Source organism: Zonotrichia albicollis, chromosome 14 (genome assembly GCF_047830755.1).
Source record: "Zonotrichia albicollis isolate bZonAlb1 chromosome 14, bZonAlb1.hap1, whole genome shotgun sequence".
NCBI classification, from domain to species: Eukaryota; Metazoa; Chordata; class Aves; order Passeriformes; family Passerellidae; genus Zonotrichia; species Zonotrichia albicollis.
Genome location: NC_133832.1, coordinates 9,651,200 through 9,677,921, shown reverse-complemented (window position 1 = coordinate 9,677,921; position 26,722 = coordinate 9,651,200). Strand labels below are relative to the sequence as shown.

The 26,722-nt window shown below is 41.9% G+C and overlaps 1 protein-coding gene across 2 annotated transcripts in view; it reads right to left on the bottom strand.

Moving 5' to 3' along the window:
• The window catches only part of COL4A6 (collagen type IV alpha 6 chain), a 108,368-nt gene that overhangs the window by 20,188 nt on the left and 61,458 nt on the right, over positions 1-26,722 (bottom strand). Inside the window, exons 1-20 of one of the 2 annotated variants that reach the window (XM_014265313.3) lie at positions 22,165-22,314; positions 21,533-21,667; positions 20,333-20,377; positions 14,674-14,790; positions 13,847-13,915; positions 12,944-12,979; positions 12,465-12,527; positions 11,799-11,834; positions 11,621-11,662; positions 10,692-10,784; positions 9,611-9,664; positions 8,180-8,239; positions 7,669-7,713; positions 7,034-7,087; positions 5,663-5,732; positions 4,831-4,941; positions 3,907-4,056; positions 2,474-2,578; positions 1,469-1,629; positions 358-537 (exon numbers count right to left, since the gene is read on the bottom strand). In XM_014265313.3, coding sequence (XP_014120788.2) covers positions 358-537; positions 1,469-1,629; positions 2,474-2,578; positions 3,907-4,056; positions 4,831-4,941; positions 5,663-5,732; positions 7,034-7,087; positions 7,669-7,713; positions 8,180-8,239; positions 9,611-9,664; positions 10,692-10,784; positions 11,621-11,662; positions 11,799-11,834; positions 12,465-12,527; positions 12,944-12,979; positions 13,847-13,915; positions 14,674-14,790; positions 20,333-20,371 — 1,485 coding nt within the window. In that variant the 5' untranslated portion in view covers positions 20,372-20,377; positions 21,533-21,667; positions 22,165-22,314. Of the gene's footprint in view, positions 1-357; positions 538-1,468; positions 1,630-2,473; positions 2,579-3,906; positions 4,057-4,830; positions 4,942-5,662; positions 5,733-7,033; positions 7,088-7,668; positions 7,714-8,179; positions 8,240-9,610; positions 9,665-10,691; positions 10,785-11,620; positions 11,663-11,798; positions 11,835-12,464; positions 12,528-12,943; positions 12,980-13,846; positions 13,916-14,673; positions 14,791-20,332; positions 20,378-21,532; positions 21,668-22,164; positions 22,315-26,722 lie in introns of those variants that run through there. The other variant, XM_074551533.1, reaches the window with a different exon arrangement.

The following is a 26,722-nucleotide window of genomic DNA, read 5'->3' as shown; positions in this document are numbered from 1 at the left end:
GATATTTACTTTCTTTTTAATTGATAAGATTCTGCTGTGATTTTTTTTTCTATTTCAAGATTTTTTTTTTCTATTTCAAGATTGTTCATAATTTATAATTATGCCTACAATGCTTATGTCTTTTAGGACTCAACACAGAACAGCATTTGGGTCTAGTGAAGTTTATCTTTAGATAGAGGCATTTGGAATGCCAATTATTAATCCTGACCAAGACAAATTTGTGCTCAGGACTGTGAGCTTTTGATGTATTTAAAGCTTTACCACAGGGCTAATCAAGACTAGTTTGCCAGACCTGGCTGTTTTCTCTGCTCCTTACTCCAGTTCTGAAGCACTGCTGCTGGGTTAATCTGGACTTACTGGAGGGCCTGGTGGGCCTGGCAAGCCTGGAAGTCCATCCCTGCCCGGAGCTCCTGGGATGCCTGAAGGTCCTTGGGGTGCTGTCGCACCGCGGTCCCCACGGGCACCTTTGACTGTGGCATAGGATGGATCCCCTTTTTCTCCCTTAAGACCTGGAAGTCCTTGCTGACCAGCTGAAGCCTACAGACCAATACATAAAGAAAAGAGACGGCTTTGCTTCTTAAAAATGTCTTACAAGGGCAGGACACAATGACCAGATCAGAAAGAATCTCCAGAGGGTTTCCTATTGTGTACATTAACTTGGGAGGGGAAAGAGGTTGGTTTGTTTTCAGCTGTTTCTACTGCCACTACAGCTCTGCAGTGGCAAGCCAAACCTTGGTAACAGTGACAGCAATTTTGCATGGCATCTGGGAACATGACATCACTCATGATATAATGAGACCCAAGTAATGAAACTTCTTTCCTATTGCTTGGTGTGCTACACTTACTGACACTGATGAAGATCCTCTGAAGATAAATTATTTGTATCTTTATGGACTACAATTTTCAAAAGTAAATACTTGTAATGAGCAATGCTCAGCACTTTGGAAAATCCTATTTGTTATGGTAGCTGTTTGATAAAAACCAGAGCTCAACTCTCATTGATGTATTTAGCATACAGCAGTTAGGAAGCAGACTCCATCTGTGGAGCACGGTTTTTACAGCTATGAGCAATGATGTGGAAAGATCTCCCTGTTTGGTTTTTCAGATCTTCTCTCCATGCACATGTACATCTGCTTCCCCAGCCAGCCCTCACTTAGGAAGAGCCCTGGGTCTAAGCCAATCTATGTCTACTTCCAAGAAGCCCTGGGATGAATAACTCTTACTACTTTTCTCTTGACTGATGAATGTGCAGTTCTCAGAATTTAAGAACCATTTGTTCTCCGATTTTTACAGCTGATAGTATCTCTACTTTCAGTTTCTTTACACAGATCAGTTTCTAGGTTGATTTTTTTTAAAATCCAAACAAATAGAAGCAACTATGAAAAAAAAAAAAGTTCTTTCATTACATTCAAGATCACAATTCATGGTCACAATTCAGAGTAACCAACACAAACTGTTGCTGCCTTACCGGAGGGCCTCGCAGTCCTGGTGCTCCCACAGAGCCTGGGTCCCCACCAATGCCCTTGGCACCAGGCACACCAGGGCTTCCTGATGGACCTGGTGGGCCTGAGATGCCTTTTAGGCCTGCTCTTGTAACTCCTCCATCACAAGCACAATCACCTGCCTCTCCTGGAAAATAGTCAACACTCCAAACTGAGTTTCATTTGGAGAAAGACCCTTTTCAGCTGCAAGAGCTCCAAAAGCAGTATTTGACTCAATTAAGACAAAGCCATTCTCATATTCTCATTCTCCTCTGCTCAGGGGATGTGAGTGCCAAGCAAGGGGAGCCCAGGTTTTCTCCAGTTTAATTTCCATACAATGCCCATCACCAAATAACCATGTATGGCACAAACCTCAGCACTTCTAGACCTCTTCCCAAAGGTTTAAACTTTCCTAAACAGAGGGGTTTAGGGGAGTTTTAGGGAGTTTTGTGCATTTTTAAGAGCTAGTTATTAGAGAAAACAAATCCATACTCCCCCTCACAGCAGGTTACAATGACCCCCTGAATTGTTACTGGTCATGGACCCAAACAATCACCAAGCACAGTGATATCTATGTCATCATGGCTTTTGATGATGCTTCTGTCACACACTAAGACCCAAATTCTCACAATTTTTAGCACAGGGGAGAATAACATTAAGTTTTTTGGTCATTTACAGCCTCTATTGCAAAAAAAAGTGAACAAGATTTTATTTCTAAGTCTCATGGCCTTAAAATATAATTTACTTAGGCAATTTTCTGTGCATGATATGTTTATCGGTTTATTTGCCTGAGCAGAATAAGAAGAAATAGGATTTTACTGACAGTGCTAGGCACAACTCTCTCTAAATTGCAAAGGCTGTTGGCTACTTCAACCCCTCCTGTGATTTGTCATAAAGACACTAACAACTCAACCCTTAGGATATTAACCACATGTAAATATCTTTCAGCCTGATGACAGCTGAAAAGCTCTCTGAAAACAGGAATCAGTTACCTTTGTAGCCCTTTGGACCCAAAGCTCCTGGCAGCCCTCTTGGCCCAGGCTCCCCTGGGACCCCAGTTCTTCCACTCAGGATTATCCCTGGGGAGAATGAAGGGCCTATATGCAGAAAGAAGGGAAGGAAAAGCCATGAGAAAGCTGACCTCCAGGTCATTACTGACTTACAAAATCAGTGATGCAACTGGCACCAGACAAAACTGCATCTCTGGATGCAGCACAAGGAGATGGGTCTTGGTTGGTAACACCCACGGTACTTCTACAGTTCTCTGCCACATTTGCTTCCAGCTCTTCATACAGAAAAGCAAAAGTTCTCACAGTGTGGATCCAACAGAGTTTAACTCCTCTACTCTGCCACTGCAGTAAATCTTTTTCACAGATTTACCAGCTGACCAAAGAACTCACCAAATTGTGGACAGGTAATGTAAAGAATGGCAAATGACTTTCATTCAGTGGTTGCAGCTCAGGAAAGATATTAAAGGGCAAAAGGGGTTAAGGGGACTTTCCGTGTCCCTCATTTCATGACTGCAGGACTGTTGTCTACATCTCTTTATATGCTGAATAGAACGAAACATAAGTTGATGGAAACAACAGCAGAAAGCAACCAAACATAATCTAAAATTACACTGTCTGCAAACCCTTCCCCTCTGTGACAACAGTAAGATGGAGTGCTGACCAGCACAGTCTGATGCTCCACGGAGACAAACTGCAGCCATCAGCTAAACACAGCCACAGGAGCTTTACAGACTCTGCAGAAAACTGAGCCAGACTTGAATAGCAAAAAGTTGAGAGAACACTTATTTCTTCTCCTCAGGAAACCAGTTTATCAGACCATGCTCACTGGCTCCATCACTGGAGTGTCCTCTGTTCTGAAGGGCTGGCTCTCAAAAAAATCCCCAGCTTATGGCAGGATGGTAAAACACAGTTTTGTAAACTCAACTCTGATCCTGTAATACTCAATTTCTGAGGAAAACAAAACAATGCACAACTAATTTAATACAGACATTCATGCAAATGAACATGCAAAAACAAAATCCTATTTCCTTAGGTCTGGAATCCTATCTGACTCCTGGTACCCAAACTACCTGCTCACAAGACAGACATTTACCTCAGGTGCTCATAAAGTCTGTTCTTCACCTAAGCCAACAGGAGACTAGCCTAGACCTTCAAAGCCCTTGGTGTCATAAACTCTGTGTACACAACTTTGTGCTTCAGTCTCTCAGGCTACCATGCTCAACAATAATTAGGTTTATTGTCTTACTTTATGGAAGTGTCAACTTTGTGAGCTACAATCACAATGAGGTGTCAGTCAAACATTTACAGTTTACAGATGAATAATCCTTGCTGGCAAAGAACTAAATATATAAATGATTATTTATCCTATTTCACTCTGAATCTAATACAAAAATAGATATAAAAATTCTACATACGTGGTGAACCAGGCAATCCTGCTGCCCCTGGCAGACCTGGCAAACCACCTCTGCCAGGAGGGCCTGGTATTCCAATTGTTGCTCTTCCTGGTTCTCCAACTTCACCCTTCACTCCTGGAATACCTGGAGACCCTCCAGGGCCCATTCCATCTAGAAAACAACCACAGAATGAGCAGCTCTCCAGCAGCAAACACATTAAGTATTTTTAATGTTAAGATAATTGCCATTGTACCCTGAACTGCAATCATGTTAGGACAGAACAATTAATGATTTTACACCAAGGAAAAAGTACTAATTGGAGGGACCAACTGGCTCCCATTTACACACTCCTTTGGTGACCCAAAATACTTCACAGCACTGTTTAAGTCCCTATGAACAATCAGACAATTAACTATGTAACAGTGAGCAGGGGAGTTATTTTCTGATTTTCTTGGCAGTTCCAAATATCTGGATTACTGCAGGCCAGAATTTCCCAGATGACATTCAAGTGAAACAAAAACTTTTGAGTGAGATCTTGGATGGGACAAATGGGTTGCATGCCCAGTGGGTTTATCAAGCCAATCTGTTAGCTCTTTATTGCAAATAGAAAAAGTAAAAAAAAAAATTTCAAAAACATTCATTACAATTTAAAAGGCAGGAAAAGTTCTTCCAATCGGCACATTCTAAATGGAAATCAAACCACAGCCTCCTGTGTACACTGCCACACCAAATATTCACATGTGAAGACTGGGCTGTAATAATTGTGGTACTAATTTTGCTGACATCTAAGCCAACAATTGTCTTCCCCTATGCCTCCTATTTCTCATACAGCAGCCTGTGAATCAGCCAGCTAAAGGAGGAGGGAGAGGCTTGCTCCAATACCTCCACCATCTCCACAAACCCAGAGCAAACAGCCTGCCAAGAGCACTGTCCCCGCTGCTTTACCTCTCTCCAGGCCTGGAAACCCTGGAGCCCCTGGAAGGCCTGGTAAACCAACAATCCCTTCATCTCCTGGAGGACCAGGTATTCCTGGGTTTCCAGGGTCACCTGGGGCACCTATTAGAGAAAGAGGAAAGCAAGGAAGAAAATCTCATCAGAATTTCTGCTGAAATACTGTTCAGTCAATTACTGTAGTGGCCATTGATCTCTCAGATAGCAAAGGCTGCCAAGCTGTGAGCAGGAAGTCTGTTAGTCAAAGTTAATAATATTGGGAAAAATTCCTCCTGAGCTGTTACAGAGGTTGTTTCAAACTTGAACGAAGGAGAAAGAATAGGAGAGGCCATGCCATGTCTCCTTACCTTTATGGCTTCAGAGACTGTTCCCATGCAGGCCTCAATCAGCTGTGGCATTAATTAAGCTCATTTTTCTCAACAATATTCTTACCTCATTGGACAACAAATAACAGCAGAATGACATTTAGATCACCCTTTACCATGCAGCACCAGGAAGCCATTCTTCCTTGGGACAATGAAGAGAGATTGAAGTGTGTCTACAGAGCAGACACAGCACTTGCCCATGCTCACATAGTCTGTCTATCCCAGGCAAGATATTTCATTCTGCCTTGGGACACATCATTCAAATGGCTTTCTTTAAATTCTGAAGTTATTAGCAAAGAACTAAATATGTGTAGCCAAACAATACAGAAATAAAGAAAAAATAACAAGGGATAAATTAGAGCCAGTATACAATGTGGGAAAGTGTTAAAATACAGTAAGGAAGAAAGCTGGATCAGAAAAAGTGCTTTAGATGAGTTCCAAAAGAAAATGGAAATGTGTACCTGAAATGACTACACCTTCCCTGTCAATAATGACAGGAGGACCTGGGGGACCGATGTCACCTAATTCACCCTGTAAAGAAAACAGATTCACACCACACTCAGATGGGGGATGGAGAGGACACTGCTGGTCAGGAAGCAGACTGTATTATGATACCAGTGTCTGCAGCCATACACTGAGTAACCATCATTCTTTGTCTTGCTGAAGAATTCACTTTGTTCTGCAATTCATAATCATCTGCTGTCCTGACTTACATCGTTCCTGTCTGATGAAGCTGATGGCTGCTTCAGATAACATGGCTGCTGCTGTCCAGCCATCCTCTGAAGATCTCCAATTACCTCAGTAGGAAGCACAGACATGTATATACAATGTGTACTGGAGACCAGTTATGTCAGCACACTGACCAGCATCAGGTAGATAATATCTGTTCACTTTGTGGTGAAAGCTGCTATGAGCTATCTCATTTTTAAAAGCTTTCATCACTTCAGCTATATGTTGCCTTGCAACACTGAATTTCAATAATAGAAGCTTACAGAAAGGTGGATTCCTTCATAAAGTCATCCAGGTAGAACAGGCAAGTTGTGACAAACTGCAGTGTCATTCCTTCCTCTCACTGACACTCTCAAAGAGTATCAGATCCTCTTTGAAATCACAAACACAAAATTTGACTGTCATCCAAATTGCCATCGTATTTATCACATAAACACCATGCAGTGAGCCAAGGCAGTGCACACTTTGTTGCTTCTTCCAGTAATACTTCTCTGTACAGAAACATCTAATACTACTTCTTCCATGTACTCTGCACAAAACATCCCTTCTGTACTTGCATTTTACAAGTCTGCAATCTTGGTGGCAGATCAGTGTTTTCACAGCAAACTACTAGCTAATCATTTTCCACTCTGTTTCCAGCTGTCGGACTGCCCAAATTGTAAGATACCCAGAAAATGTCTGCTATGCATCACCTATATTTAGTACAAGAAACTGAACATGCTCTCAGGCTTGTCCATACTTGTAGAACTGTAATCCAAGACTTCAGATAGACTTGGCAACTATCTTAACATCAACTCATTTCCACCTAATCTTGCCTCAATGGTCCAATAAATATGGCTGTAAGGATAAAGGAGACCAGAAAGGCTACACCTACAATTCTAAGTCATGAATTCAATGATTAACATTGAAAAATTATTAAAATACCTGAGTATTCATGGCTCAGCAACAACTCATTTTTGTGCTTAACAATAAAGTGAATGAGAGACTGAAACATACTGAAAATGACAGTGATATAGGGGCAAACAGGAGGTTTGATTAGAGCAATGATAGTTATTTATTCATAAAAATACCTTTAAAAAACCAATGCTTTAGTGAGAAGTTACCTTCATGCCTTCTACTCCATCCAGTCCTGGATAGCCTGGAACACCTGGGTGGCCCTGCAAAACCCCACAGGGGAACAATGATACACAGTGAGACAGTAAGTGGCATTACTTTTTAGCTGAGATACCTGCAGAGCCTGGACTCAAATCACAAACCAAATTCTTTGTCCTACCAAACACCTGAGGAAGAGTTAAAGAAAGAGAAAACTGATGGCATCAATTTCTCAGCACACACAAAATACCAGAGCTCCTTCAGACCTCCTTGCACTGTGAAGATGGTGAGAACTTGTGAGCAGGCTGAAGGTGTGCAAATCAGGAGAACAACAAGGAGTTCTCACAGAACTGTAGAAATGCTTGCAAACTGAAGAGTCTAAAACATTCTTTTTCTTGTCCCACACATTTTCCCCCCACTGTTTTCCCCTTCTAAAAAATTATTGGCACCAAAACATGTAAAGTAACACTGGGAGATGTAGGATCTACTGATTTTGTACATTCTACTTAGCTTAACTATTTCAATAAGGCAGGTATATTTATCCACCAGAAAACTTGAAGCCACAATATAAGGAAGTTGGTAGATCTTAAGCAGTTAGAAGGCTTCTGTAACTCTTAAATACAGTAAAAAATAGAAGAAATTTCACCTTTCTCCCTGGAATTCCTTCAGATCCATCTAGTCCCAAAAGACCCTAGAACAGCAAACACATTAACTTTTAGAGGCTCCATCCCAGCTTGATCAGGCTTCAAATATCTCAGCATCAAAGAATTAAAAGTTAAAATTTTCAAAAGGAGAAGCTACCACTGATTTTCTTATCTCTCAATTATTAGCAATAACAATGTAAAGAATTTAACAAAATAACTGATAAAAGCAGGCTTATCTCATTTAACCACTGGATTTCTAATTGGCAGTTCAAGTTAAGGAAGTCATGGTGTTTCAATTTATAAGGAACTTAGGTGTTACTTTGTAATCACAAAACCAGTAAATTGTAGTGTGGTGAAGACTTTATCAGATAGTTTATTGTGCACACATAGAACAGAATGTCTTGGTTCTCCTGTTGCACAGGAGTACATCATGGCAGGGAATGAGTCTGTTGATGAAAGGCCCCCTTCATGTGTTTGAGAACAGGCATTTAAAGACTTGGTGAAGTTACCTACCCTGCCACCTGGTAAGCCAGGCACACCTTTTTCTCCTTTTTCTCCAACACCTCCAAAGCCCTGAGGAAAAATGTCAACATTAATTCTCTGTGATCTGTTTGGGACTGAACAGCACATCCCTAAGTAAAGGGAACACAAACCCACTTATGTATACAAACAGTACAACAGTGAGACAAAGGGAGCTGACTGTTTCTGCTGGGACTACTTTGTCCCAGAAGGAAAAGCTCCTATCCATCAGACTTGGCACTATGTGTAGTACAGTCCCTGCTTTATTCCCCAAGACTTCTATCCATTTAAACCATGTCATATATTTCAATAGCAACTGCAAGTGACCCCATGTTACAGACAGCAAAGACCTGCCAATGCTACTCTGTATTCTATTCCACATTGAGAAACTCTTTCAAGTCTCATTTCTTAACAGCAGCAGCTCCAGGGAATGCTCAGGGCATGCTTTTCCCTTCCAAAGCCCACGAATGACACAAAACTAGCATTTTCATGTTCAACATATGGAAATGTTTGGTGGCTTTCCCAGTCAGTAAGAAGTATTAAATCCAGAGACAGAACACCAGGATTTAATTTCAGCAAGAGTTACAGTAGTTAAGCAATTTCCAGGCTTCAATCTTAAAATATCTTACAGTTGTGGTTAAGTTTGTACATATGTTCAATTTTACCAGCTTCAATGGGTCTCTTGTGCTGCATAAAGCTAAGCATGGAACATGTCCAGGAAGGCTAATAACAAACTGTGCCTCATGTACAGGTTTTCCTTGCACGTATTTCTCCTAAGAACATCTGTAACTGAAGAAACTGGCAAACAATTTATCTTATTAGTCACAAGTTCCCAAAAATATTTATTCCCTAAACTTATTGTTTACAAAATGTTTTAAGCTGGGAAATAGCTCTCTGCAATTCAGGGCTAAATTGTTTTTCTTAATTCATATAGAGGAGATGCAACACCATGCTGAGTTGATTAGCACTAATACTCAACAGCCCATTTTGACTGGGTGTATATGGATAGAAAGAAAGATCTGCATGTGCTTTACAGCTTTAAAGTAAAATAACAAAATACATGTTTAGGTATAATAAAAGGGGAAACAAATAGGATTTTTTTTCCTATGTCTGTGGGACAAGGAACACTGCCATCAAGTGGTCATGCCACAGGTAGAGCTCTGAGCAAGTCTGCAGGTACTGAAATCTGGGCAGCTTTGCAAGTCTGTAGTAGGACAGCATTTTATTCTTTGTATCTACAGGACAAAAACTGATCAGATTACAGTTACACTCTTCAAAAAATCTTGTGAACACTTTTATCAGATTTTCAAAGTTCTCTGGTGCCTAGAAACTCCTGTAGAAGCCTTGTGAGCTATTCAGAGGTTGCTGAACCATCTAACCCCAACTGGGGTTAAAAACATGTTAAAAACACTCCTCTGTCCTTACCGGGATGCCAGGCAATCCTTGGTCTCCAGGGAATCCTCGAGGACCTGGCTCTCCCTGGCAGGGGGAAGAGACAAACACAATAAATCACTGTGCCTGTGAAAGGAAGACCTTCCTGTCCACCCACCGTGCTCCTGGCACCTAAAGCAAAGCTCTGTCCTTTGTTTGCCAGGGAGTGCCCTGGGTTTGTGTCACCAGGGTTTGTGTCCCCAAACCTGCATCAGAGGCTCCCAGCACAGAGCTGGTGCTTCCTCTGGCCACTGCCGGGCAGCTGCTGCTCTGCTGCCACAACTGCCTCAAGCCAAAGCAGGGCCATGTCACACCATCAGCTGGGAAACTGCAGCATGCACAGTGCCTGGAGAGAGCAGCAAAACAGCTCCTGGTGGGACAGCAATGTTTTCACAACTCTGCTTACAAACTCCAGAGTGAGCCCAAAGGAATGGGGTTTGTCTGAGCCTTAGCTCTCACTAATGTCAATTGACCAAGTACAACAATCTCTCATAACTTTACACAGGGGCTCAGGAAAGCTCAGACTGGGCTCCCAAACCAGCCTGTATAAACCCCAGATAAACTCAGCATGCCTAAATTTCAAGTGTCTGAAGAATCTTTAACTCAATCTTTAACTCAATCAAACCACACAGCTTTCATAAAAACACTGATGACCTAAATTCACATCTCAGTAATAACAATGCAAAGGTGAAAAAATCTGATTATTCCAGAGTAGTGTGCACTAAGGCAAAAGAGCTGGAGCTTCCATATATTTTTCTAAATTGATTTTTTTGCTTCAGCTGACACAATTTCACAGGTTCAACAAAAACAAGCTACAGTTCACTTATTTTTAGGATTAATGACAAAAACCTTTAAATAGCTTCCAGATTTCTTCTTCTGAGAGGTATGTATTCTCTAGTGGTCCACAATGCTCTGAGCTATGAATACTTTTATTCAATAACATTTGGCAGAATAAACTGGTACAAAAATTTATTTTGATTTGGAAATATAACAGTTCTCACTGTTCAGTAATTTTGTTCATTCTTGTATGAAAGAACATGGAGAAGGAGAGGGTTTGTAAACTGAATTTACAGACCTTTTCTCCTTGCTTCCCCTTTGGAAATCCCATAAATTCCAGAATTCCAGTGGATGGTGGGGGACCTGGAAGCCCAGGCAGCCCTACATCACCCTGTAAACAAAAGAGGAAGATATTAACATAACAGACCATGTTGATTTTCTATGGAAATGGCCTTCAAATCAGAAGAAAAACCACTTCAATTATATCTCACGTATATAAATCTGTGTGCCTGAATGCTGGCATGGGACTTTGGTCATGGGAATCAAAAGATCAGATGGAAAATCAGGATGAACAAAATGCATCTGTTTCCAAAGCCTTGTGGATATAAAACACGCCAAGAAAAAAAAAAAAGGCTCAGCTATTGAGCCAACAGGAAAACACTGCAGAAAAATTTTGGGGAAAAAAAAGAACAGAAGGAACAATTAGAATTGTGGAAGGTGGAGAACCAATTTTAACATCAGCAGAATCAAGTTCCAGACTGAGAACCTGAAGAAGCCCCATTTTGCCTGTGTAAATTTTGACTGCAAGACACTCCTTTAGGACAGTGAGATTATCAATTACACACCAGTTTACTCAAAGAATGTAATGAAAGTCAGGAAGAATGAAGTCATTGCAATAACTCAACACAACAGGTGATGATGCAAAGAAACTGAGCAGTGGAGATTCAAAAGATGTCTAATGACCTCCAGTCTTGATAACCACAAAATACTGCACTGACTTGAGATTTCCCCTTCTTCTTCACCCAGAAAAGGCTCCCATCCTTTTTAGAGTACCGACAAATAAGGAAGCAGAAAGATTCTTTAGCATTTGAACTGCCAGTCATTCCAAGAGAAGAAAAGAAAAAGAAGAAAATGCTAGAATCTAGACACTTTCTAGAGGACCAAGGTGTGATGGGACTCTGGAGTATTATTTCATGCTCTTTCCATAATAAAACAAGTTTCACTTACCTTTTCTCCTTTCTCTCCTTGAAAGCCTAATCCCATGTTACCCTAGGAGAGAAAAAATCCATGGATGAATGAATAATAAAACAACGGCAACAACACCACTCCTTATTATTTAACCCCGCAGCACTGTTAAACACCAAAAATTAGGTGTAAAAAGAAAGCAGGAAAGGTAACTACTTACTTTGGGACCTGGTTGCCCAGGAAGACCCACTGGACCCTAAATGTAAACAAGATCAAGATTTTATTCCTTTTGACTTAATTAGGATGCAAACAACTGGAGCAATGCTGGGATCTGCAGTGGTACCTGAACTTTCTTGCCTCCAAAGCAAAAGCAACACAAATGCTCTCAAGTCTTCACATCTCTAACAGCACAGCTCTTTGGCAACATCGTTAATTAAGAGAAAACTTCAACTTAAACTCAACAAAAATGTAGCTTGGTTTTACCTTTGCCCAAGAGAGATTCTCTTGTAGGATCTTGAAAAAGCAACTCTAACACATCTCATGGCAACAAAGGCTCCAAGCATCAGAGATCAGCCCATTCCCCAGCCCTGGGATGAGGCAGTGCTCAGAGCAGTGTAACAAGGTGTTGGTGTTTGCAGGGAGCACTGCAGAGCTCTGATGGAGCCCTCCTTTGCTGCTCTGGATGCCCAGAGAGGAGCCTCTGCTCTTGTGATCAGATTAAACTACCTAAGAATGAGCATCCTGTGCTGGAAGTCAGCTGTGCTCAGGGTTTGCAGCTGCACAGGCACTCTTGCTCATTGCCATGACACAAACAGAGACAGGGAAAGGGAAACTGCCAACAGCTGGAACTGTTCCATCAACAAGTGCAACAGCTGAGGTCCCTTACCTGCACACCCGGAAATCCTATAGGGCCTGCAGAACCTGTTGGACCTGGAAAACCTTTTGGGCCCTATAAAAAGAGCAGAGGACAAATAGAGGATGTGTAGAATTTACTCCATCTAACCCACCCAAGTGAGTCTCAGGAAACATTAAGTAATATCCCCTACTTAAGTAAGCCAATTTAAATATTAAAGCAATTTATTTCATATTATTAGATGTACTGTGAAAATCAAAGTTACAGACTTCAATGGTAGAAGGGAGTTTGATTTGAAAAAGGAATAATGAGGTAATAGGAAAAATTGGACTTCCCCTACCGTACCCTTCCTCTACTCATACCCTTACAAATCCAGAATTGCTTACACTACTGGTATAACACATGTAAACACACTTCACACTAATTTGAAAACAGTCTTTGAGACTCCATACCTGATAATGTACCTACTTAGTACTGTTTAAAATCATTATGCCCCATATTAAACAACTTACAGGAACTCCATCCAGTCCAGGAAGACCATTTTCACCCTAAAAATCATAAATGCATACGTAAAAATTACACAGCATTATTGCAGCAAACTATAAGGAACATAGAGCTTTGTATAAATAGAAATATTTGCTGTTAGTTAATATTAGATCAAATGTAAATGGGAAAATATCTTGAAATCTGTGCTTCCATATTTGAATTGGGTAATGGAGACCTCTAGAGAAATTGGAACCATTTTATTTATGCATAACAAGAGAAAATAAAGTGGCATTAAAAATACTTATTACAAAACCACTGAAAATACGCTATAAAAACTCTTACTATATGACTGCTATAAAATATGCAAAAGCACATTATCATAATAAGAAATTATCTTCATTTCCCATAAATACAGAAGTCAATTAATAAAGACCTATTTTACAAACTTATGAGTGTATATAATGTGGATAGAATTTTAGAAAAGTTCCTAATGTTGACCAGCAAAGTCAGTGTGAGAGGCCTTATATCACAGAGTGAATTTTTTATTATTTTCAATATTTAATGAAGCACATATGTAAACTGAGAATGTGACTGATAAACTTCTAGTACCTTCCAGTATCAGAAACACTGAGAGGCAGCTGGAATCTCACAGCAGAAGCTGTAACATGCACTGACAGTAACAGGATGAGCAGTGTCTCAGCATCCCAGTATGGGATGAACAAGATCTCTTTAAAAACCAAGCAATTCCAGGTTCTGAGAGTATTCTGTGTCATTAATGAAGTTATTACAAGGCCTTTTGCACAGCTCTGCACTCAGACACCCAGGACTGACACCACGAGCAATCAAAGCTGCAGTATCAGCCCTGCAACCTGTGGGACACCAAAGAGTTTCTTGCACTGCATTTTCTCCTGTGTGATGACAAGTCTTACCTTCATTCCTTTAAGACTGCCTTGAGCAAAAACAGGTTCTCCTTTAAGGCCTTTTGGGCCAGGACGACCCTGATTTAAGAAAAAATAATGAAAAATAAATTTCTTGAAAAAATATTGCTTTAGTTTTGAAAGACTCTCTGATTAGCATAATGAACAAGGCAAACTCCTGGCTCAGTTAAGTGTAAAAGTACCACTGCTGCTTTGCCAGAGAAGCTGTGCTATTATGAGAACTAAAGACTTCCTGCAGCTTTAGAAAAACAAGGTTCTGCAAACATTTTCTCTGGTATTTTCCTGTTTATATAGGATTTCCTTTTCATTTTAGGCCTTTGACAACCTTAGATCCTATTTGAACCTGTTTGACATGGTAGAACTCCCCTGTTCATATACACATCAATGCCATTTAGAGGGACCTTGGCAGGCTTGAGGGATGAGGCCATGTAAACCTCAGCAAGTGCAAGATCCTGCAACTGAGTTGGGGCAATCCCAAGCACAGATTCAGGCTGGGCAATGACTGGATTGAAAGCAGCCCTGGAGGAGGACTTGGGGGTACTTGTGGATGAAAAACTGTCAGTGTGAGTTTGCCCAGCCAGCCACCCATATCCTGGGCTGCATCCAAAGCAGTGATGGCAGCAGGTGAGGGAGGGGATTTTACCCACAGGATCCTAATTTTATCCTCAAAGTGGATAAGAAAACTGAGCTCTAACAATTCTAATAAACTTAGTGGTTTCTGTGTTCTTCATAAGTACTTGGCAGTTAGTTCTCCAACAATATCACAAGAAGCAAATCCTGTTTTAGTGACAACAGAACACATTTGAGTTGGGACATACAGGCAGTCCAGGTGGGCCAGGAAACCCATCAGGTCCAGAAATGCCAGGACTCCCAGTGGTGCCATTGCAGCCATCGAGGCCAGGAGGGCCTCTGGGTCCAGACTGCCCAGGGTGACCCTGTGTGAAAGGAAAGAGAGAGAATGATCAACAGGATCTGTTATTTGCCAGTAATACTGTTGTCCCCAGAAAACTAATATCTTCCTTCCAAATGGCAACACAAACCAAAAGAATTGCACAACTCCTGACCAAGTTCAGTGTATGGCAGAGTGCAACAGAACACGCTTCTTCAGCCAGATTTGTTCATCCTCCCTGAAGGTTAAATCCTAGAACACTGGCTGCATTCATCTAATTACCTTTTTCTCCACAAGACAGTTTTCTGAAGAACATAACTTGTGCATGAGTAGGTCCCAAAAGGGACCATCCCACAGCAGTGTGGACCATATGGAATGTAACAGTGTCAAACAGCACGCAAGGGTGCACCTGACACCAGCAATGGAAGCTGCTCATGTGAAAGAAAGGGCAGAGGCAGACTCAACAATACTGAGCATTTATCATCCAAATCTGCTTGGAGTTTCAGTGACTTCTCTTCCTCTCCAGTGTGGATTCCTTCTTTTAATAGATCAACAGATGTTAAAGCTCCAGTATCAGGCCATTCAAGCACAACAGCTTTATTTGTTAAATTAAACATAAGACCTTAGGCAAAGCAATTGGGAGAAAGATCCAATTAAACTAACGACATTTTTTTAAAAGTATTTGCAATGGCCAATTATTAATCAGGCAAAGCAAAATATAGTTGTACCTTATTCTGATTTCACAAGTCTTTTGCCCTGGTGTAGCTCTACTAATTTGACTGGAGTTTACTCAGCATGGTACTAATGCAAAGGAGATCAAAGTTTGGGACTTCAGGCAGTTTTTCTTCAGTGCCACATGAATATGTGAGGGCAGAAGGCAGAACTGTCAGTCACAATGCCCAAGTGTCAGGCAGCTCCTGATTCTGCACTACTTTTCCTATAAGTGAGTCCTGTGGCACTCAACAGCATTGTTTTAAGGCAAGAAGAAAAATTAAACTTATGGAGATAGCATCAGTAACTTGACAGTTCTCTCCCCTCTCTGTACACAGTGATCTTGACTCATCCCAAAAGTACTTTTGTTTGATCCCAAAGATTTGTCCTTAAGATATGGCACTAGGCAAGTTATGACTCACATTAGGAAAGTAAAAAAAAAACAAACATGGATAAAATGGAGATAAAGCAGAACATTAACAATTCTTCATGCCTGACATTTAAAATAAAGCACATTTGCAACACTAAAAGTCTTCCCAGACCAAGCCAATAGCATATACTGTGATGAAACTCAATGAGAACTTTGCAGTAATGTAAAGCTTTTTATCTAAGGATCTTTAAATACCTTGAAAAAATGTGGGAACACTATAATCTAATTTTATAGATGGAAAGCTCAAGACACACAGTAGCAGGGTGATTTTCTCAAGGATGCAGAACTACTTGGGCCATATTTATGTAATTACCCCAGCTGATCACTGGCCTCAGCTGCTGTCAGGACAGCTATTCCATATGGCTGCTTATTCACACATACCTACTCCCTGTGCTGGAAACAAACACAGCAGAGAAATAGCTGTTCTATTTCTTAATGGGGCTTATTTCCAGTCAGATGAAGTCCTTGGTCCAGTTCATTTGGCAACTGCATTGAGATTTGTGCCAACAAGATCGAGAGGGACTTGATCTGCTTTCTGCCAGTCAACAAGGTACAAACTGATCAATGTCAGGTGGGTCTCAACTGCACAATTAAGGCAGCTCACCCAGACAAGAATAAATTTGAGATTTAACAAGGAATGGAATGAAGTCATCCTAAAGCATTACCATCAGAGATCACTGCATTAACAGTACCAGTTGCTCTGATGATTAGTCTGCTTGTCAAAATAACCACATGTGGTGCGCAAGCAGGAACTTGCCAGGCCCTGGTAAAGCAACTGGAGTAGGCTGAAGCATCAATGTATGGCCATCTAGATTTTTCTCTTAGAAATTACTTAACCAATTTGATCCGTGCAGGATGTCACAGCCAAGAGCATCAAGTCTCTGACAGGACAGGCAGTGCTGCAGAGTCAGAGGCCAGAGCTGTCAGTGTCTATCAGGTCTTCCACTTTGTTTACAGCATAAACAAGATCGGGAGTTATGTGGGTGCACACATATCTGGTTGCAGCACAAGGTGACCAGCTGCAAGGTTTAGTGAAGCTGAAAGGGCCAACATCTGCCCCTCCGAGGGAGACAGAAGGGAGCCAAGCTGCTCCAGCTTTCCTGCTGGCCCAGAGCCAGCCCGTGGCACACAGCTGCCGGGTGAGCACGTCCTGGGAAACGCTTGGGGTGAGATCTCCTAACCCTCAGACCAAGGCAACCTGTAAGGGGCCCAAAGGACTTTGGTATCCTCCTAAAATGTGAGTAGGGCTTAAGAGAGAGGACATAAAATATGCTGATCTCAGTGATTTCTTATGTGTGCTAAATAAATCTGTGCCCCTGTCACTTAATCCCATGGCATCCGTGTCTGTGGTTCTGTGCCAAAGCATGACACAGGCTGACACACAAGCACACACACACATTCTGTGCTTTTGCTTTAGGAAAACAATCCACAGGACTTCCTACTTTAAAGCTAATCTGCAATCAGAGTTCATAATATTTTGTTTTAAGACCCTTATCTGAGGAGATATTGAACACCCACAACTGACTTCCTTCAGAGTTGCTAAGTCCTGCCTTAAAAGAAGCTTTTTCCCAGGGGTTTAAAATACTGATTTAAAGAGCTGGTTTGACCTGAAAAAGTGGTGGTTAATAGTTTCACTGCTCTCACCTTCTCTAATTCCTGTTTTGGCAGATGTGCCAATTGAACACAAGCACCTCAAATGACCAAGGCACAAGACTTTCACAGACTTTACTCATACATGTCAGGGTGATTCATTTACAGATCTGAGTTAAAACACAGGCTGGAGAGATGCTTGTGCTCTCTGTACTCACAAAAGGAGGCATTTGGTGTGAGGCAGATAAGGAAATTTGAACTGGTTATCTGGGCCCTCCTTTATCTTACTCTTGCTGTACACTGACACTGTGATCCCAAGGGGCCTCTTTTGTAAATCAAACAGGGAAAAGGCAATCCCAACAGGAGAGTTCAATGAATAATTAAAACAGAGAAAGAAATGCAATTAGGGATGAATACAAAACTAATTGAATAAACAGTTCCATGGGTTGCTAAGGCAAGTGGCCTTTCTACAACTATTGCCAAGTGCTTGCTTTTACTCTAGGAAGGTCACAAAACTGCCTCTTCATACAGCTTTGGCTTTCATGGCACAGACAAGGGCTCACTTATCATAAAAGTATTTCCTTCTAGAACTCCTTGGACAGTTCATGAAAAGCTATATACATCTCCCAGCTTCAGTTTCAGCCTTTGCCAGAGGTGTCCTTGAATCCTGTCTTATAAGAAAAAATAAACTTCCCAAGTAGGGCTAAGGATTTGAGGGCTTCTCCTACAGCATGACATGAAAGTCTAGCAATAAACACATGTAGCTGCTGTATTTACTAGGTTAAAGGGATTAGTCAGGCCAGCTGCAACAACATGATTTACTTGCCACCAGCACTCCCCAAGGGAACTCTGTGGAATACCACTTCCCTTAAGGTCAGCAGTGGGAATCCCCTCTGAAAAAGAGCCTTGCCCATGGCCATGACTAAACTACACCTGCCCACACTAACACACCTGCACACTACAAAGAATCTCTCTTCATATGTGGATGTGCAGAGACAGCAAAATCTTTTTACTTCTCCCATCTTTCTCACACACACACATTCTCTCCTTTGCTCTACATTCCACACATCCATATAAAGTGCCTATACTGGTATACACTTCACAAAAAATCTAAGCAGCTGCCTATCCTGAAATGTAATGACAAAAGTAAAAATATTTACTCAAGCAGTGGTGGTTGCTATTTTCACCCTACAATGGAAGCATTTATCTTAGTGGCTATAATGTAAGCAGTATGAACAAGTTTCCCTTTCCCCTTTTTCTGCCCTGCAGTTGTGGCACAGAAGAGCCGCAGTGCTGAGCACTTAGCTACTCCTGACCAGCAAAATCTGCCTCTTTCCCATTCAGCCACTTGCAGAATGCTGCAAAGCAGAGTAGGTCTGCATATGCTGGAGGCTTTGAATCCTCTCATCTGCCTCCCTGCTCTCTCCTTGGAATGCCCGTCCCTGCCAACTACCTGGCAGTATGGCTGCTGCTCTATCTCTGCCTCCCCTCACTGTTGGGAATCCCCTTTCTCCAGAGCCTCATCTGAAAAAACACCCTGAGAACAGCATGTTCCCACAGTGTGTTCAATTAAATTAAGTATTATGGGAACAGCTTGTTCTCTTCAGACCTAGACAGTTGGCTGGTGGTAAAAGAAAAAAAAATAGCAGCAAGGGAGTAGAGCAGGAGAGAAAACAGGCAAGGATGAGCAGAGGGGGACTAAAGGACAAGGGCCAGGAAGGAACTGGAATCAAACAAGTTCATTTACAAGGCCAACTGTGCATTTTCAGCCAATCTATCACAACTATTCTGGTTTTGATATGAAGTAAGAAAACACAGCTCAATTGTTGGAGCTCCTGGCCATCTGAGAAAGCAGGAAAGATGAGAAAGGGTATGAGCATAGTCTGAAGGCACAATGACACACAGGATGGAAAAATGCCATCAAGAAAATAAAAATCATTCTAATATCAGAAGGAGAAAGCAGGATGAACCAAAGACTGTAGAACGAGTAAGGAAGTTTGGGGCAACTTCTAAAGCTGATCCATTAAAGTTCCCCTGAGATACACCAAGATACCTCTGCAAAAATCACAAGAGAGACCAAGCAAAAGAAAGCTGGCAAAAACACTCTAGCCACATAATTTTTTATAAACTGTCTCTATAATGTAAAGTTCTAAAGAATAAAGGAAACAAAATGCTCCTGATGGTCAGGGAAAGTGGTTACCTACCTGTCACCTGATCTAAACCAGGACTAGAACCTAGAAGAGAATTAAGGGTAATCTGGAGGGCCTCAGCTCTCATCACTGTTTTCATTCATGTCATAGCAAAAGATGATTGAGGGAGACCTGGTAACAGCTATCACATACAAGAAGGCTACTACAAAGCAAAAGTGAACAAACTTTTCTTTGTGTCCCTGACCAGTAACATGAGAACTAAGAGCTTTAAACTGCAAAAAGAAAGACTGAAGTTAGCAAAGCTTTTCTAATAGAGAATTTAGCCTCCATCATCACAAGGTTAGGAAACACATGCTAAAAATGGCCTGAAGCACAGCTGACCATGCCTGTTTGACTCCCTGAGGTCCCTTTCAACTCTGAAAGTCTATGATTTTATGATACAGGGGTTTTTAGGCAGTGGTGCTGAAAGAAAAGCTAATCAATCATGCAAATGATCTCCATGTAACTCAGGGTCACTTTCTGATATGTGTCAGCTTCCTATTGTCTTATAAACCAGCACAGAATCACCAGGTGGATTAACAAACACCCAGATAGAGGCAAGCAATTGCAAGGTACACTATGCATGTGCTGGGACAATCTAATCATGTTCAGGTGCTTTTGGTTGTGATTACCATTCTGGTGATTTCTATTTACATATGCAAACTTACTGGGATCCCGTTGATGCCCTGGAATCCTGGAACTCCCATTGGACCCTGATGGAAAAGAGTACACATTATATTTCACTTCATTGATCTGTAGATTCCAGCCACCCCTGAGATATTTTTCACTCCAACACTCTCAGTCTTGGACTTCTGCTTTCAAAACCAAAAGGAGCAAACTATCTCAGGAAGATTCCCTCTGAACACAGGGGCCAGTGAAGACAGGAATTGAACATCTGAGCTTGACTGGATACCTCATGAGTGCTTCAGGAATGTTTTAATCAGGCAATTAAAAGTAAAAACATAATATCCTACTGCACATCTGGAGAAAACAAGATGCCAGGAAAATAAACAATCTGCTATAAATTTAACCCTTGTCTTTCCAAGAGTTTCAACAAAATTTACATAATTTTCTTTCTACAGTTGAATAGGACCCTCAGAGATAAGCAGACCACTGCATTAACTATAGACTGCCCAAGCTGCAAGTAATTGCCACAACTTGTTGCTCTGAATAGTAGCAAAACAGACTGTGCAAGCAGAATTCCCTAAAATGTTCCTGCTTTGGAAAGGTAAAATGTATTTCTCCCTCACAGGATGAAGAGAGAGAATCTTATGGCATGCTGGTATTGCATATGTATCATTTCAGGGGATAGAAACAGTTCTGGAGTAAATGGATTTTTTTCAGTGCAAAGAAATTGTTTCCAATCTTGCACACTGCATTCATGGACACCTATACCTTATGGGCTACTATATTTACTATGATGTAGCTTATTGTATTCTTTTTAGAATACAAAGTTAGAAATAACTTTGCACCTGCAAAACCAAATTGCAAATTTTGTTTAGTACCCATTCTTTTTGCTTTTCTGGATGCCAGCTCAGGATTTTCTACACAGGAACCATCTCCATGTCTCCCTGAACAGAGTGTGAATAACAACCATCTACCCCTGGGCATGTGAAGTGACAGACTACTTGCAACAGCAATACTCATTTGGCTGTAGCTCACCTACCAGGATGGCTACACTGTTGAGTAGCTTTAGCATGGGTATTCTCATTCAAAAATAAATGCAGACAATTCTCTAAAGGTACTGTTGAAATGCCATTGTAGTTTTTATCCCTGGACATATAGCCCAAGATTATCATTATTCATTCAAAAATATACACAAGGCTATAGAACTATTGCAGGGACAGAAGAGTCACTGCTGAGCCTACCTTGTCACCTTTCTGTCCAGCTGGTCCAGGAGGGCCCACTGCTCCTCTCTCACCTTTGGCTCCAGGCAAACCTTCTGGGCCAGTAAATCCAGGTGCTCCTATCGGTCCTTGAAGCCCAATTGGTCCTGGTCGACCCTAATATCATCAAAAACAAGTCAATGCATCATGTCCACAAACTCCTTTGTAATTACTCTTTCCAAGTCGACTTTTAATGCAATTTGATACCTCTCTGGGTAGTTACGACATCCTAAAGTTTTCCCTGTCCATTTTCAGACAAAGACTGCCCAAAACTGCACACAGGACTCGAGATGGGGCCTCACCAACACAGAGTAGAGAAAGACAACTACCTCCCTAAACTGTATGGTAATGATGTGTTGAATCATTAAGGTGGGAAGAACCTCCAAGAGCAAGTTCAGCCTTTGACTGAATACCACCATACACACTAAACCATATTGCCAAGTGCCACACTTGCTCATTTCCTCAACAATTCCAGGCATGGTGACTCCACTACGTTCCACTTCTTAACCACTCTTTGCAGTGAAGAATCTTTTATCCAGCCTGAGTCTCGCCTGGCACGTGAGGCCATTTCCCCTTGCTCGATCTATGCTTGCTCAGAAGAGGCCGATGCCCACCTCACCACAGCCTCCTGTGGTGCAGACGCTTCAGCTGGATCTGGAGAGGAGGTGTGATGGGAAGGAAAGACTTTGCTGCCCTTCCCCGGACTCGCTGCAGCGCTCAGGGTGCGGGGTCGCTGTCAGGAATCCCATTGCCCGGAGGAGCCCGAGCGCAGGAGGGAGCGGAGCGCTCCGCGGGTGCAGAGCCGGGCGCTGCCGGCAGAGGGCGCGGCCCCCGCGGGTTGACGCTGCCCAGCTCGGAGGTGCCGGGAAGGGCCCGGCCCGGCCCAGCTCGGCGTTACCGCGCTCACAGCAGCCGGTCGGAGCCGGCGTTACCGCGCTCACAGCGCCCGGCCCAGCTCGGCATTACCGCGCTCGGAGCACCCGGTCGGAGCCGGCGTTACCGCGCTCACAGCGCCCGGCCCGGCCCGGTGTTACCGCGCCCGCAGTGCCCGGCACTGCCCGGCGTTTCCGCGCCCACAGCGCCCTGCGGGGCCGTGCCCAGACAGACACCACGCCAAGCTCCCACACTATCAGCAGAAAATGCAGTTTATCACAATGCTTTCCACCGGCAAGATAATCAGTGGATCACACAAAGTTACCCGCGTAAAGGATCATGATTTACATAAAATAAAATAAAGGAGGAAGTTAAATAATCCCCACACCTTAATAATTCCACCACATAATCCCCCCTCCCTTTAATTCTCATGTCCATGGAAGTGTGTTTCCCTGTTCCCTAACTCCGTAAAACAGCAGAAGGAATGCAGCTCCCTGCTGCAAGTGTTTTAGTAGTCTCAGCTGGAGACATACAAAGCCCTGACTCATGGCTTGGCAGGTACAAGACTTTTACTGTTAATTTACAAACGCATTGTTACATGGTTAAAATCAAGCAAAGTGAAACAAAGTGTACAAGATTTTAAAAATTCTTTTTCCAGGATCACTTTTAGAACCTGTTTAGGCTAAAATATTTTTTCCCATATTCCATGTGTCTTTCTTCACTGTTGCGGTTTTCTTTTAACTGCAACAATTCTCCCATATCGCGCTTTCTGTTGTGATTGTTTCATCCTGGCCTTTTAACGGAGGTCAAGTGCATGTTTGATATTTCATACCTTTTCTGTCTAGACACTGTCCATAGTGTGCGCTTCCAGAGGCACAGACTCACATCTGAAAAGGCTTTTATGTTGATTATTTTTAGCTTTCTTCACTCTGGGCTAATTATCGATGGAATCCTTTCTATTGGAAACTATATAATCAAAACACGAATCCCCAAATCTTCAGCTGTCCTTGGCAACCATACACAATAAGAAACGTTAAAAATCACATGCTTTGCTCTCACTGAAAAAAGTTAAAGCTGAGACTGAATTTCCCATAACCACAAGCAATTCAGAGGCTTTCAGGCAACAATTCAATTACAAAGCTTGGATTGTGGACTGTTTACCTCAAGGCATCACAGCAGTGCTGAGGCATAACCTGAAAATGGGCACAGTTTCACTCACAGTCTTACTTACCTCTCACAAAAGAAATGGCATCCAAGAGCCCACCAAGTTTGCAGAGAAAACACACTGTGAATTCCTCATTTGTTTGAATTGCTAATACTTCTGTATTCCATTAGCTTGATTGCCTGGTTAATGACAGTGTTTCACAATGACTGGAACTGATGGGAATTAGCATTTTAGGAGGTTTTTGTTTTGCTCTGCTGCAGGTGGCTCTGAGAAATATACCTAGACTGGAGAGTAAAGACAAGCAACTACACCTTCTGCTTGTGTTTGGATGAGCAGCTCTCTGACAGGAGAATTAAGTATGTTCTCTGTGATTTCAGGGCCCACAGCCCCATTCAGAGCTCTCTCCATTTAGTGCCCTACAAGAAAGATTTTAACAGCACTTGAAGATTTTGTCCAGTGCCTTGGAGTGTCACTAAAGCATAAGGACACAGTAAAGTGCTTCTAATCTCTCTGATAATGTGATTATGCCATGATAATCAGGCTCTCAAGAATTCACACTGTTTCTTTTGAAGTCCGTGTGGATGGAAATCACGTTTTCTATGCTGAAACAAAGGACTTGCCTTCACTGCTAAAAAAGCAGTATTTTTCGTCACTCAGCAGCACTCCCATGAACTGTTCCAAGATTGGAGCATTATAAAGAGCAGGCACAGGGGCATGCAGGAGCAATTCGGGGATAACAGCACAATGAAGGCTCAGGTTTTACCACAAGGTAAACTTAGAGAGCACAATGCCAGGTGGAACTTCTGTCTGACCTCAATGTGCTTACCTAGTCTTTACTGTGCTTTAGCACCAGGATTGCTCTTACTTATCCAAAGGATAAAAAGGATGAAACAACTCCTAGCAGCGAGGACAGCTGAAATATAAAATGTGGATTACATCAAACAAAAACTACAACGAATCAACAGAGGTCCCTGTTTTTAATCTTTAATGTTCAACATGTATTACATAGCAGCCTGCAGAAAAGCCATTAGCAATTAATGCGAGTGTTTTGGTTTCCCAGATGTATGATAATTGTTTTTAAAGAGTGGAAAATTATAGAATGCTAATAACACCAAGCAATAACAAAGCCAATGAAATTACTTGTGAATGTTCTCTCAAATGCCCACTAGAATTTAATATTTGAAATTTATGACCTGCATTCTCAAACGTATTTGTGCACCAGGCTTTTACAATGTAGCAGCACTCTAAATGAGATGCCTGTCTGTCATGAACATGATGCTGGTAAAAATAGCTGTATTTTTTTATATACCTGGGCATTTTCATGCGTAATTTTGGATTCGGACCAAGTTTGTTGTCACAAGTTCAGCATGAATCATGTGCATCTCTGTTCTGCACATATCCATTGCAAACCGTTACAAATACACAGCTGGCTCAGACATTCAGCTTTTCATTCTCAATGTGTGGTAAGCAAAGGCAAAAAATGCCTGGAAAAGAAAGGAACCTCCCATTGCTTCTGAGTCACCACACTGCAGAAGGCAGTAAAACCAAACAGCCTGAAAGTGTAATTTGATGGCAGTGTCTTTCAAGACAGAAAAGGTTCTGCAACATGTTCCTTCTTCCTTACACCCTTTTAAATTCACCTGTGTCCCAGGGTGTCATGAGAAAAGGCTTGAACAATGGGTAATGATGGGGCCTCTGCTGCTGCCCAACCCAACCCATCACAGTTTCTCTATTGTCCCTACCCCTTTTCCAACTCTAAAACCCCACGTAAATTTTCGCCCACTGAAGCAGAGCTGCTACACATAGCACTGCAAATTCCAAACATTCTTTTATTTCCCATTGCCTCTGTGAGCTTGGAGAATAAAGCATGAATCTATTTGATTTGTCACTGTGTAAAGGAACACACATGGAAGTGGTATGGAACCACTGGATAGGCTCCTTATTTCTGGGACAAAAACAACAAGTACATACTTACTTGGGGAACAATTCAACTGGCCTAAGTCACTGTCAAATGCCAACTCAGTGATTCATCACCATAAAAAACTCTGGAACCCACTAGGATAAATCTAGCAGCTCTGGTAACTGAGCAGAAAATACTACTGATTAGGAAGGGCAGAACTGATTCCTACTTTTGTTAGTATGTTTGTAGACTGCCCTATTTCAAGCAGCAAAGCACTATTCCTTTTCTAAGCAAAATTAAGGTCCCGTGTATGAAAAGAGCAAGTGAATTTAAATATGCTCATGTCCTCTGAAACTAACATGTGGTTCCTTCTCTAAGAGAATTCAGTGACCAAAATTTTTAAAAGGTTCTTATTCACATTCTCTATTCCTTCACCATTATTTGCCCCATAAAAAATGTTTTATTGACACAAAATATTGTTAGTGAAACATTTACTTCATGAGCAAATGCTTTGTTGTTTGAAGCATCTTATGCTTGTTTGATGACATAAAGGTGAACCAAACAGCCAACCATTAACTCATTACATTCTGGCCCTAAAAATGCATGTTCTCATACACTGCATACTCTAAGACTGAAACTTTTAAGGAAGATCTATGTTCCCAATTCCTGTTGGACAGCACAGCCTGTCCAAGGGACTGGTCCCTCAAGATGCTCTTTCACACACACAGATTGCATTTCCCATTTAAACCAGGGACATTCTCTCTGATGAACCATCTCTGATGTAACCACGTTACAAAAGCTGACCCGGGGATTCCCTGAACTCAGATGAGGGCTCTGGCAGTGACTTACCAGTGCAAGGCAGCTGTGTCCACCGGGAGCAGCACACCCTGGGCCACCCTTCAGCTTCCCACCTCCACTTCCTCCCTTCTCCTCTCTGGTCTGCTCTGCCTCCACAGCAAGATTCCCACAGCAGTGGCTCTCTCTTGCTAGACAGACAGGGAGTAGCACAACAGAGTCCTGCTCTCAGCTGGGGCCCCACAGTTCTACGGTAATAATAATAATTACTGATGAAAACCCCTTCACCATTTTCCTAAATTACAGGTCAGGTATCCAGTGCCCTGCTGACATTCCAGAGTAAGTAATTATTCTCTCTACTGAAAAACGCTTTGTACTTTTAAAGAAAATTATTCTTCAGTTTTTCCTCTAAAAACTTAGGGCAAGTCCTAAGTCAAAA